The 13,914-nt window shown below is 51.1% G+C and overlaps 1 protein-coding gene across 1 annotated transcript; it reads right to left on the reverse strand.

The window, feature by feature from the left end:
* Window positions 1-689: 689 nt before the first annotated feature.
* On the reverse strand, window positions 690-10,046 carry AIPL1 (aryl hydrocarbon receptor interacting protein like 1). Its single transcript, XM_055580082.1, has 6 exons — window positions 9,951-10,046; window positions 9,029-9,208; window positions 3,871-4,059; window positions 2,668-2,844; window positions 2,420-2,561; window positions 690-892 (listed from the first exon to the last, which is right to left on the reverse strand). The coding sequence occupies exons 1-6, from the start codon at window positions 10,044-10,046 to the stop codon at window positions 690-692; spliced, it is 987 nt and encodes a 328-aa protein (XP_055436057.1).
* Window positions 10,047-13,914: the final 3,868 nt, after the last annotated feature.

Genomic DNA, 13,914 nt, shown 5'->3' on the forward strand with positions numbered 1-13,914 from the left:
ACACTACAGCTACCTGAACAGTGAGCCCTGAGGAACTAAAGATGAGACAAACGGACTGCCGGCTGCCAAGCCCTCAGCACTGCAGCCGGTCCCAGTGTGCACCCACAGGGGACTCAGAATGGAGAAAAGCAGGACACTGCGCCTATGCAGTTCAGGTGCATCTCGAAGGAGTGATTTTACTGAGTCCAGACTCTTGCATCTTCCTATACATAGAAAAGTGCTAAACTTGTTAACTTGGGATATCTGGCTTTCTTTAGTTAACATCAGTCTTTGGAAATTCCCAGAACCTGGTCTTTGTTGCAGACACTCATGTATCTTGGTTCCTCCCTTACCTCTTAGGAGCAGTCCCTCGAGCTGAGAGGCTCGTGAGTCCTTAGAAAGTCCGCTGAATATAACATAATTCTCACCTTCTAGGTTGTGCATTTTTTGTCAGTTGACACGCATTATTTTGATTTTATAAATTAACGTAAAAGTTGAAAAACTGACACCAAAATCCTGACCAACTGCACCAGAAATGTTCAGTACCCTGCTGTTGGACTGGGAGTGCACGGGGACAGTGAGATGGAGGGATGGGGAGGCTGGAGGGAGGGGCGGGTGGAGGTCGCGGGGAAGAGGTGGAGAGGGTGGAGGTCGGGGAGGGGGGCGGGGGGAGGAGAGGGGGCGGAGGCAGGAGGCTTGGCGCCTGCGCACTAGCCCAGCATGTTCCGGCAGCGCAGTCGCTCCTCCTCGCGTTTCTCCTCCAGGCGGTTCTCCAGCAGCCTCAGCTCCCTCTGCACCGCCTTCCGCATGGACGGCTCCAGCTCCAGCACTTTCTCCAGGTCTGCCTTGGCCTCCGCCTCATTCCACACCTCGGCGTGAGCCCGGGCCCGCACATAGTAGGCCTTCACGATGCCTGTGGGGAAGATCTGCTGTATCCGCCCCCTGGCCCGGGAGGCAGCCCTCACCCGACAAGCCGCTGGGCTTCACCAGTTAGCACAACCTTTAACCTTGGCCATGATGACCCTTAACCTCTCTGTACCTCCAGAGCCCGGTCCCTCCACTATAAAATACGGATGACGATAATAATCGCAGTACCCACTCCCCTCCCGCGGACCCTTCCAAGACCCAGTAACTAATTTTACATTCACAATTTTTTAAGTCTTTTCTTATAGAGGCTCTCCAAATGATGCAAGCTCCATGTCCTATCCCTAAACCTGTCTTTCACGGTCATTATGAGAATTAAGTGAAAGAAATGCAGAGAAGTGTGTGGAGCAAGGTAAGTGATCCTGTAACGTTCTTCAAACATCGTCTTCACAAATATTGCCATATCCCCCCCCCCCACAGATACTCAGTTCAGTTCAGTTCAATCGCTCAGTCATGTCCGACTCTTTGCGACCCCATGGACTGCAGCACCCAGGCTTCCCTGTCCATCACCAGCTGCTGGAGTTTACTCAAACTCATGTCCATTGAGTCGGTGATGTCATTCAACCATCTCATCCTCTGTCGTCCCCTTCTCCTCCTGCCTTAAACCTTTCCCAGCATCAGGGTCTTTTCAAATGAGTCAGCTCTTCGCATCAGGTGGCCAAAGTATTGGAGTTTCAGCTTCAGCATCAGTCCTTCCAATAAACAATCAGGACTGATTTCCTTTAGGATGGACTGGTTGGATCTCCTTGCAGTCCAGGGGACTCTCAAGAGTCTTCTCCAACACCACAGTTCAAAAGCATCAATTCTTAGGCGCTCACTCAGTTCAATTCAGTTCAGTCGCTCAGTCGTGTCCAACTCTTTGCAACCCCATGAACTGCAGCACGCCAGGCCTCCCTGTCCATCACCAACTCCTAGAGTTTACTAGGATGTACATAATATTGTTCTCTATACTGATTGTCCCTCCTTTTAAAACCCATTGACTGCTCCACACAGGTTTGGTGACTTTTATTTGTCCTGCTGCTGCTAAGTCGCTTCAGTCGTGTCCGACTCTGTGCGACCCCATAGACGGCAGCCCACCAGGCTCCCTCGTCCCTGGGATTCTCCAGGCAAGAACACTGGAATGGGTTGCCATTTCCTTCTCCAATGCATGAAAGTGGAAAGTGAAAGTGAAGTCGCTCAGTCATGTCCGACTCTTAGCAACTCCATGGACTGCAGCCTACCAGGCTCCTCCATCCATGGGATTTTCCAGGCAAGAGTACTGGAGTGGGGTGCCACTGCCTTCTCCTAATTCACCGTAAAATAAAATAACCTCCCACAACACCACAAAGCACCGTTCATCCATCACCTGTGATACCGTTATAGGCTTGGAAAACTTGATGTCTTGACCGGGTCAGGAGAGATAGTTACGAAGGTCTGTGCATGTGACTTTGGACCCGTGGGCGGAATTGGACCCCTGCCCCGCCCACACCGCCCCGCCCATCTCGCCCCACCCACAGCCCCGCCCCGCCCCGCCCACCTGGGTGGTGCCGGAGGATGTCACTAGTGTGTTCCAGCACCTCGTAGTACTCCTCCTTCTTCAGCAGACACTGGCAGTAGTTCAGGATCAGGGTGTTGATCATCTTCTCCAGCTTCAGCCACTGCACCTCCCAGGGTTTCTCCTGTCCGGTGGAGAAAGCTCTGCTTCCGCCGCGCCCCCACCCTTCCCCACCACGGCCATGGCCAGCGCACCCCACTTCCCATCCCCACAGGCAGGCAGCCTCCCACCTTGGTCTGCAGGTTCCTCAGGCAGACGATGGCTTCCTGGTACTTGTTGGAGGCCTCCTCGTAGCGGCCCAGCTTGAAGAGCCGGTTTCCTTCGCCATGGAGGATGGGCACCGCCTGCATCTTCTCATGGTTATTCAGGTTCCAGGTCTCCCTCTGGTACTGGCTCGGGGCCTCGACCTGCTCCAAGAGCTGAAGGTCAGTGATGCAGGGACCCTGGGTGCCCACAGCCCAGTAGGGCAGGCCCTTTCCCCTGCAAGGGACCAGAGACAGTGGACCCAGAACATCTGGCTAAAGTCAGCTTTGCATTTTCCACAGTGAGGATTGGTGGGCAGAGCCATGCTTACTGGCCAAACACAGGCAAACAGGGAAAGGAAGCAAGCGCCGCCTCCCCACCACCATGGCTTTACCCTAAATCAGAGCCTTTGTGCAAAGTAAGAAAAGGTAATATGTCAACACACTTTACTGATAATATTCAGAAAATTGCCATGACACTCATTTTGTTAGAACAAGACACTTTATTGCCATCTACTGGGAAATTATCATTATAAAATCACAAATATATATTGTCTCTAATGAGCAGATTAGAGGCGATGTTCTTGTGCAGCGCATAAGCTGTGCAACTGTTCAAGCAGACCCTGAAAAGGCCCCTTGTTGATGCAATTCTCTTATTTATTTGCACTCACCCATGTAACCCTCAGGCTGAACCTCAACCTTGGCCATTAGCTGAGTCCTGCTCTGGTTTGATGCTCTCCCACCACCCCACAAACAGGGACCATCAGTCACACTGAGGTCCGAGGGAGAGACGGTATGGATGGTTCCATGCAGTTCTCCCGCTATTGGAAAACCAGATTGGAACCCACAAACCACAGGGACTGGGGCTGAGAATATAATTCTAAACTTTTGAGGGGAAAAGGAAGTAGATAACCAATAGAAATAAAATGCGTCCAAAAAGAAAAAGAATAACATTTTTTAAATGGGTCTCAAAGGGGCTTTTCCTTTGGAAAAGGCAAAGGATGTTTTTTTGGTGGAGTGGGAGGGTCCAATTCCAGTTCTCCCATGGTTTAGGAACCCTTTCTGATTTTCTAAATAGGATCTGGGTGATGTCCAGTGACCTGTGGGACTGGGTTCCCTTGATGCCCACTGGCTCCAGTTCTCTGATGCACGGACCGTCCCTACCCCACCTCCCACACCCCAGGGTCACACCTGCAGCAACTCGATTATGAAGATCAGTGGCTGAGGCTCCTTCTGCAGCTCATCCAGATCCTCATAGCCCAGCGTGTGGTAAGCGAACATGTTGGCCAAGCCACACGTGTGCACGTGCCACTCCGTGGGGTCCTTACCCTCCGCCATCTGCCGCAGGCTCCGGGACAGGATGGGGTAGACCCCTGTGTGCTGTGGGGAAAGGTGGGCGGATGGTATCCAGCTGTCTGCTCAGAGCCAGCTGGGCCACAGAGAGCCCCACTCTGGGCCCCTCCCAGAGCAGGACCTCTACCCCACACACACACACTTGTCCCATGGCTGTTACTACTCATCTAATTACTGCAGCTACCTGTATGCAGAGTGCTCTACACCTGTTAGTACTTTTAATCCTTAAGATGACCCTATGAGAGGGGCACTATTATTCTCCCTATTTTATAGATGGGGAACTAGAGCCCAGAGAGGGTAGGTGATTTGTTCAAGGTCACACAGCTAGCAAATGACAGAGTCAGGATGCAAACCCAGCCCCGGGGTCCATGCTGTAGCCACAATGCCAGGCTGCCTCTTGCCAGCCCTTGTGGTCGATTCTAATAGGTTTCTCTCCCAAGGAGACCCTGAGTCCATGGAGCCTGTGACTCACAGGGAGGGGAGCGTGGAAAGTAGTGGAAGGACCAGGGTTCCAAGTCCTTGAGGGCCAGGTTGGTGTCCTGATGGCACTGCTGATTGGCAGCGAGCCTGGATCACTGCATCCCCCTGAGTTCCTGCCCCCTGGGTTGCACCGGTCTGGTAGTGGGGCTGTTGCAGGGGTTAAATGAGATGGTGCTGAGGTAAGGCCAGTTCATCACAACCTCACCCTGCACAGGGACTGGGTGGCCACCCTCGGGGGGTGGAGATGGGCTAGGAAAATCAGCTGCTTGTCCTCAGTGAGCTAGGATGCCCCACAGACGAGCTCCAAGAGCTGCTGTCCTGGGAACGGGTCCTCAGATGGCCCATCTCAACCTCCTGCACAGCAACTCCAGGAAAGAGACACCCCAAAAGTGAAGGGGCAGGAACGGTTCAGCTTGGTCTCCAAGTCACCAGTAAGAAGATGAAGGTCACCCTGCCCGCCCCCATCAGCCAGGATTAGCCCAGAGTAGCTTCGGCGTCCTCATGAGCAAGATGACCAGATGGCAGTTAAGCCTGTTGAGATTAAGCCTGGATGAAGGGAGTGTGGGGCCCCCGGGGAACAGCTTGCTGCAGGGAGAGCTCACTCCTGGCCCACGCACACAGCCGCCAGCTCCCCAGAAAGTCAGCGGTTAGTGCCAACCCTGCAGCTGTGCGGCTGGTTGGACAAGACCTCAGACCAAGGCCCGGACCTCAGACCAGTACCACTCTAGTACCACCAGGATGCTAGTCAGCACGCTGGGCTGTGGGATGCCACCAGGAGTGGGCAGAAATCCCAGGAAAAAGTATAGAGGCCAGAACTCCATGGCTCCACACCCATCTCCGTAGCACCTCCACTGAGATTGGCCTGGGGACCCCAGGACCATGCCCCTCTCTGGGACCTCAAGGCCAGAGCCTGGTTCTGTCTGAGGGGCTCTATCTATTACTATCTGGAGATTACAAACTGGCACTCGGGAGGCCACATTCAACTCCCAGATTGACTTCGTTTCATCCTTCACATGGTGGGGGTTTTGTGTTAATGAGTAGTCAACACTTAAGCATTGAGAGAGTTCACAGACTAATGAAAATTTCTGGTTTGTGTCCAAAACTCAGACACTCCAGCCACACCAGACCTGCCCCTTTAACACAGCAGCCATCCAGTTGGAGATTAGGACCCCTGTGAATGGAGCAGATAACCTTCAGTCACCCAGGGTCCCTGGCCCCTGTGGAATTTGCATTTGTAACCCCTGGCCTTGGGTTTCCCAGGCAGCTCAGTGGTAAAAAATGTGCCTGCCAATGCAGGAGACTCAAGAGACGTGAGTTCAAACCCTGGGTCAGGAAGATCTCCTGGAGTAGGGAATGGCAATGCTCCTGTATTCTTGCCTGGAAAATTCCATGGACAGAGGATCCTGGTGGGTCACAGTCCATAGGGTTGCAAAGAGTTGGACACGACTGAGCAACTGAGCACACACACACACACACACAACCTCTGGCCTCATTGGACTGGGCACCAGCAGAAAATTCAGCATAGAGACCAGTGTGCTCCCTGGGTGGAGGGGAAGGCAGTGCAATTCAGGGCAGAAGCTGTCAGAGCCCCTGACCGCCCCTGCCTCTTCACACTTCCTGGCCTGGATGCTACCTCACTCCCCACTTCTAAGCCTGGTGAACTCCTATTCATCCTTCAATACCCAGATCAATATCATTTTCTTAGAGAAGTTCCTGCTATGATCCTCAAGCAGTTAGTCACTCCCCTCCCGTGGCTCTAAATCCCTCTGTCCTCATTTATATTGTGGTGCTACCTGCCCTGCATTGTAATTACCAGGATGTCTGCTTCTTGTCCAGAACTCAAGTTCCTTGAGAGATGGGGACTTGGCCTGTTTCATTCCTAACACCTAGCACAGGCCAAACCTGGTGCCCACTGAATGTTTTCAGATAGATAGGCATACAGATAGATGAAGGCTGGATGCTTAGTGATGAAAGAATGGATTATGAGTAATTGGTTGAAGGGAAGGATGGATAAATTGATGCCTGAATGAGTGAATGGATAGAAAAGTGGATAAAAGATGAATATGTAGGTGAGTACATAACTCTGGGCTGCCCCAGTGGCTCAGTGGTATAGAGAATCCACCTGCCAATGCAGGAGACACAGGTTCAATACCCGGGTTGGGAAGATCTCCTGGAGAAGGAAATGGCAACCCACTCCAGTATTCTTGCCTGGGAAATCCCATAGACAGAGGAGCCTGGAGGGCTACAGTCCATGGGGTCACAAAAGAGTCAGACACTTCTTAGTGAGTAAACAACAGTTACAACAAAATAACTCTGAGAAGTGTGTGTGTGTGTGTGTGTGTGTGTACACGTGAATGTGGACGTGCGAAATCATAGTGGCTGTGAACTGGGAAGAGTTGGGGGGTGGGGCTATTGGAAAAACCAGTAATCTTTGTGGCGTAAAAATGACCAGCCTGTGAGATGGGCAGGGCACTCATGTGTATGATGTAGCCAAAAGAACACAGGCCCCACAGGGAACCAAGAACCAAGCCCACATTCCAGGAATAACAGCAGTTTGTGGTTCTGCAAACAACAGATCAATCAACCAATCAAGAATTTATTGACAGCTCTCTGCACTCTACACTCCTACATTAGCAAACATGCATTCTATGGAGAAGGGGCCCTTGTTGGTGACCAAGCTTGTCTAACATATGGCCTAAATGACAAGCACATACGGGTCTAAAAAAAGTACAGGAGCTTTGTAAGCAGAGTCAATAGATACCATTTTAAACTAACTGAAACCACAAAAAAAGCCAATTTTCTGAAGACTTGTTAAAAATAAGCCATCTTTTAACAATTAAAACACCAGGATAAAGATGCTCAACTAATATTTGCTAGTGTGAAAGTGAAAGTGTTAGTTGCTCAGTCGTGTCTGACTCTTGGTGACCCCATGGACTGTAGCCCTCCAGGCTCCTCTGTCCATGGGATTCTCCAGGCAAGAATACTGGAATGGGTTGCCATTTTCTCCTCCAGGGGATCTTCCCAACCCAGGGATCAAATCTGGGTCTCCTGTATCTCCTGCACTGGCAGGTGGTTTCTTTACCATCTGAGACCTGGAATATTTGCTGACTGATGAAGAAATGACTGATTCCTTGGTAGAGGAATTCTTGTGGTAGAGAAGGGCATTGCAGCCTGTCTAATAACCATAGTAGCCAAAAAGGGATACTGTACAAAGAGGGAACCAGGGATCCATCCCTGATCCTGTTTCCGAGATGGTTTGACCCAGAGCAAGCTACTTTCCTTCTCTGAGTCTTATACTTCCTCATCAATGAATCAAGGGAGTTAGTCTCTAAAATGCTTCTTAGTGAAAAGACTTCTCCCACTTCTCAATTGCCCCATACCATGATTTTCCCTGGTATACACGATATCATGTAATCCTTACAACCGCCCCCTAAAATGAGGATTTGTTCATTTCTACATGAGGAAATAGAGTGCTAGCAAGGCAAAGGGGCTTCCCTAGGGTCACACAATGTCTCTTGCATTGCGGGTGAATTCTAAGCCACCAGGGAAGCCCAAAATGTCAAGTTACGGGTTATTAGATATCATTAAGAAATTGTTGAATTTTTTAAAAATATGATAAGGATATTGAGGTTATATTTGTAATATCTTTCTTTTTAGAGAAAGATACAAATTATAGTATTTACAGGTGAAACGATACGGTGTCTGAAATGTGCTCTCACCATATGGGATAAGGAAGGAAAGCAGATGGGCTTAGATGAAATAAGACTGGCCGTGGATTGATGGTGCCCGGCATAGGATGATGCGTGTTTGGAATCTGATTATACTTTTTGTCGACTTTTGTATAAGTTTGAAAGTTTCCACAAGAAATGTTGGTTTAAAGGGCAGTCAGCTTTGCCATTTCCATTTGGGTCGCAGGCCAAGAAGACTGCCTTCTCTGGGTGATTGTTGAGAGTGCCTACATGAGAAAACAAGTTTGTAATGTCAGTAGGAATGGAGAGGAGGGCAGAAAAGTGACCTGTGGCCAAAAGTCTCCAGTATCCAATAATATCACATTTCTGCACAAAAGTGAGGGCTGTGAGGTGGGCCCTGCTCCCATATCCTACCAGCCAGCCTTGACACTGATTATCATTTTAGCATCACCTGTTCTTATGGGGGAATCCATCTCCACCTTGGGACTTCCCTGGTGGCTCAGTGGTAAAGAACCCACCTGCCAATGCAGGAGACACGGGCTTGATCCCTGGGTCAAGAAGATCCCTTGGAGAAGGAAACGGCAACCCACTCCAGTATTCTTGCCTGGGAATTCCATGGACAGAGGAGCCCGGTGGGCTCATGGAGTTCACGGGGTTGCAAAAGAGTCGGACACAACTGAACAACTAAAAAACAACAACAACCTTCATCCTTACAGTGGCTGAGGAGGAGGAGGCAGAGGTCTCCCCGAAGAGTTTCATTTTATCCTCACTTTCCTGAAACACAGCTGGCGCGCCAGTGCGGTGGCAAATGGGCTGGGCCTACTTACGATGGTGTCGCACCAGAACTCGGCCACCTCGCTGACCCGCATGGATGTCAGCAAGATCTCCCAGACCTCCAGCTTGAACATGTTCCCAATGATGATGTGCATGGGGTGGCCCACCTGCTTGCTGTCGTCTATCACTGTCCGCTCCTCATCACATTTCATGGTTCGGAAATGAAAGGTCACCTGGTCACCAAGAGAGTGGACCCTGATCAAGACCCACCTCCCAAGGCCCCCCAGAAGCCACCCATGTCTCCGACTCCCTGGGCCGTCCTCGCTCAATTCCCACCAGCACCCCCACTCGGCCGGTGCTCCCCCTCCTAAAGGACCCCATCCCACTCTAGACAGCTCTGCAGGTCAGGAGGTCCTTCCTTCAATACACCCTAGATCTGAGGCCACTGACCCAGACACTCCGTCATCCAGGAAGCCCACCAGAGACTCCCAGACAAACACTCTGACCCTGCATGCCCTTCCTTCTCATTCAATATTTGGGACTTCAGAAAATTCCCAAAGCCCCACCCTCACTCCACAGTGAAGTTTAATTTGAAAAATGTCAAAAACACCTGGGGGACTTCCCTAGCAGTCCTGGCTAAGACTCCACCCTCCCAGTGCAGGGGGCCTCCCTTTCAATACCTGGTCAGGGAACTTGATCCCACATGCAAAAACTAAGAGTTCACATGCTGCAACTAAGACCCAGTGCTGCCAAATAGATAAATATTAAAAAAAAAAAAAACAACACAACACCCCAGGAAATGGGCATCAAGCCAGAGCTACGGAGATGCCCAGGGTGGGGATGGAGGCTGATAATTCCAGGAAGGACCTCTTGGCCATTTGTTGGCAAAGCAGAAGAAGGGTGTTTGCAGTGCCCTGTGACCCAGCTAGAATGCAGAAGGATTTTTGTCTGGCCTAGGGGGTGGGTCCCACTCACTCGGGTTCCAGTAATGAAGTTGGGGAGGTCCCCTGTGCCCCCATGCAGAATGGTTTTCTTGATCCCTTCCACATTCAGGAGCAGAGTGGCATCCATGGCTCCAGGTGCGGGGAGATGTCCAGCCTGGCCGAGATAATCTGCTAGCAGAAGGTACTTAGGGCTGAGAGGTGGGGATTTGCCCTGCTGGGCGGGGTGTGAACAAGAGGAATAAGGTGGGGCCACTCCTGGTAGCCTGGGTTCTGCCCCAGTCTCTGCTTCTAGCGGTGCGCCAGGGATCCTGCCTGACATCCACCAGTACCACCTCAGCTTCTGTTCTGTCCCCCCACCCCAAGAAGGAGGGAAGACAGCTGGAGCTTTCTTAAAGAAGACAGGGGGTCAAGAATGAGCAGGAGAGAGGCCACAGGCCAGGAGGAAAGGACAGGGGGCCAGAAACCCCCTTTGCCCTGTCTGAACTTGGGACCCTGTCTCAGACTCTTGGTCACTTTGGAGCCCAGGCCAGGGCCTTGCAGCCTTTGCAGTCCTACTTCCCCCTACCTATCACCCTCTCCTCCCCAGGATCTGCCTACCAGAGGATGTAACATAGTGGCCAGAGGGAAGGGCAGGCAGGTCTCCGGCTGCTGTGCTGTTCTTAGCAGCTCAGTTGTGTCTGACTCTTTGCGACCCTATGGACTATAGCCCGCCAGGCTCCTCTGTCCATGGGGATTCTCCGGGCAAGAATACTGAAATGGACTGCCATTTCCTCCTCCAAGGAATCTTCCCAACCCAGGGATCAAACCTAGGTCTCCCACATAGCAAGTGGATTCTTTACCTTCTGAGCCACCAGGTTTGGGAGAGCCCTAAAAAAGAAGGGGGCCAGGTTTGGAGGAAGTTGAGGCACCCCCACCAGCCCTGCTCCCGCCCCCCCCTACAAGGTCTGGCTGGGGGCAGTGGGCGCTCTCGTTCTCTTGGGAGGGTCTCAGCCCTGTGCCCTGGAACCCAGACAGAGTTTGTTCCAGCATTTAGGGTTTAAAAGTGAGAAATGTGAAGACATGGTGTTTGGCGCCACCTTGTGGTCAACTTAGGTTCTTATGCCTTGGCTCCCCCAGACCTTGAGGGTGAGAGGACCCGGAGCAGCAAAAAGCTTTCTCTTCTTGACCAGAGGCTGACAGGCTACAGGAAGAAGAGACACGGGATCCTGCCACAGGGAGAGATGAGAAGATGGCACTAGGAGCCCAAGAGCTGCGTTCAGAGGGTTAATCCCCCCTCTTATTCTCTGACCATGTGGCCTTGGGTATCACCCATCCTGTCTCCTTTTTTTCCCAAATGGGAAAATCAACCTCTCCCGCCTCCCTGTCTATAAAATTGAGAAGCCTCCTCCTAGAGAGTGTGTGGGACCCAAAAAAACCAGAACCCTTAAAAGTTTTGACTGCCGTGAGAAACCACTGGCATACAGGAGGCCAAACCTGGGCCAGCTGGCCTGGGCCATGAACCCAGCCTGGGGCAGCCCAATCACCCCTCCAGAACCCATCCCTCAGTGCTCAGAACCTCCCCCTCCTCCCGTGGGCCCAGCTTCATCCTTCTCTAGGGGCAGGAGTTAAGGTGGAGTGGGGGTAAGGCAGTGGCCCTTCTTTTCCGTTCCATTCTTTCTGCAGCTACACAGCAACCTAAAGCAGTCCGCCTGCAAAGGAGGTAAGATGGGTATTTAGATGGTAAAACTACAAAGGAAAATCAAAGAGATTTCCGTAAAAGTTAAGGGAGGGAGGCCAGAGAACAGGGGCAGGGGTTGCTTCTGGGGTCTCAGCAGCGTTCTGTTTCTTCACCCAGCTGATGGTTACATGGCGGGGGTGGGGGAGGGGGACGACGGTGTTCATAAGTATTCGTGCTACTAGGCTTTACCTTTTAGGCATTTTCTGTCCCTGATATCATTCACAGCGGAAGAAAAAGTTCTAACTGGGTCTTGCACTGCTCGCTCTCTCCCTCTGCTTCAGTTGTTTTGCAGAGTCGAAAGGCACATGTGAGGATTTCCCCATTGTCCAGCAGGGGGAACTCTGCGCTTCCACTTCAGGGGGCACAAAGTTTGATCCCTTGAGAAACTAAGAGCATGCATACCAAGCAACACAGTTGGGAAAAAAGGCACACACACCCAGGGGTCCAACTCACAGATTTGGCCCATGGCTGGTCAGACTGGGGGATGTGAGGGGAAGGGGCTGTTGAAGCTGATGCCAGAGGTTTCCATTTCACTGCTGAGAAGAAAGAGGTGCTCAGGCCATAGCCTCTAGATGGACCCCAGTCACTGCTTGGCCCCCAAACTAACCTCCAAATGGGCTTCATAAAAACAGAACTCTAATAATCCCAGTTCCCTCTGAAAATTCAGCAAAGGCTCCCTACTGCCATCAGGATAAATTCTAAGCTCCTTCCCCGGCCTATGGGATCCTGCCAGCCCTGCCTCCTGCCACCCAGCCCCTAGCCTCTTCATCTTGCTTGGCCTTCATCTGCTCCTGGAACTTGGTGGTACTCTGGCCTCCCAAAATAGACCCCTCTGTTGGAAAAACTCTTCTGTTTTGCCCCCTAATTCCTCACCTAAAACACCATATGCTAAGGGAAACCTGCCCCAACCCCCAATTCCTTTTATATCCTTTCATCATCTCCTAGCATCTCACATTCATGACATTTAACACAGTTTAACATCTGCTTCTTCCAACACACTGGCAATTCTAGGAGGTCAAGTTTACTGGAGAAAGTTTTCTGTTGGACAGGGAGCCCTTAGGGCAGGGCAAGGCTGGAGCTCCTTCTCTTCCTCCAACCTCCTCCCCAAGAGTCATGGATGGAGCTGGACCTAGAAAGCCTCAGCCTCGGACCACGGACTGGTTTTTACTTCTTGCAAGGAGGACCAAGAGCCCCTGCACCCACCACTCCTTCCCTGGGAGCCTGCTCCCCTCCGTACATCCTCCTTCCCACTCCTACACTCCTACACTCCACCCTCCTCGAAAGGCAATGAGAGAGGCTCCTCATTCAGAAGAAAATGTTTTTTCCTTCTCTTATTGCCATGGAGACTGCTCTCCTTCACCTGCCCTGTCAGTCATGGAGATGAGGGAGGGGGACCAAAAGCTCCAAGCAGGAAGGGCCTCTGGGGCATCACTGCCTCCATCCTGACACTTGATGAGGCCATGGAACCAAGGTTAGGAATTCAGGTTTCAAAGTCAGATCTCCAGGATTTAAGTTGCAGCTCCACTCTCTGTTCCATCTTGGGCGAGACAGCTCACCTGTCTGAATCTCAGTTTTGTCATGTGTAATGGGAATAAAAATAGCTCCTACTTCATAGTGTTGCTGTGAGGATTAAGGAAGATTAAGAAAAGGAAATGCACTTAGCACACACATGTAAGGGCTCGACACATATAAGCTATTGTATCAGTGCCCGTGATGTACATGCCAGGCACTGGGACAGGCAGACAGGCGTGGATGGACAACAGCGAAAGACAATCCAATTTGAGAGGCTTTGTTTCCAAGTGCGTCATCTTCCCTGAGTCTTTCACACACATTCAGCTTAGTTTCCAGAAAAATAATAACTCTTTCTTTTCCCCTTCATCTTTCACTGGAAGAGGACATGAATGAAATTCCCTAATTACAATAACAAATTCAACAAGCATACCAGAAGTGTGGGAACAAACACTTCAGATGCTTCGGAAACAACTCAACTGGGGAAGAAGTTTAACATGCAAAACAGAGCAGAGTTTTTCAAACCACAGCTCAGAACTCTTAGTGAACCACTGAAAAACAAATGCAGCAAGTTGTCACCAGCATTTTCAAAAAATGAAATACTGAATAGAAATTATGTCAAAGCACCCCACACATTGTCAAGTATTGTTTCAGGAAGATTTTTGTTTCAGTTACACATAGGTATGTGTGCTTGGTGGGGGGGGTCTCACCTGGGTCCTTGGCCCCCCAAACATGATGTTCTTTGTGGGAGAAGATCCCCACCCCCAAA

The sequence above is a fragment of the Bubalus kerabau genome, chromosome 4 (assembly GCF_029407905.1).
Source record: "Bubalus kerabau isolate K-KA32 ecotype Philippines breed swamp buffalo chromosome 4, PCC_UOA_SB_1v2, whole genome shotgun sequence".
NCBI classification, from domain to species: Eukaryota; Metazoa; Chordata; class Mammalia; order Artiodactyla; family Bovidae; genus Bubalus; species Bubalus kerabau.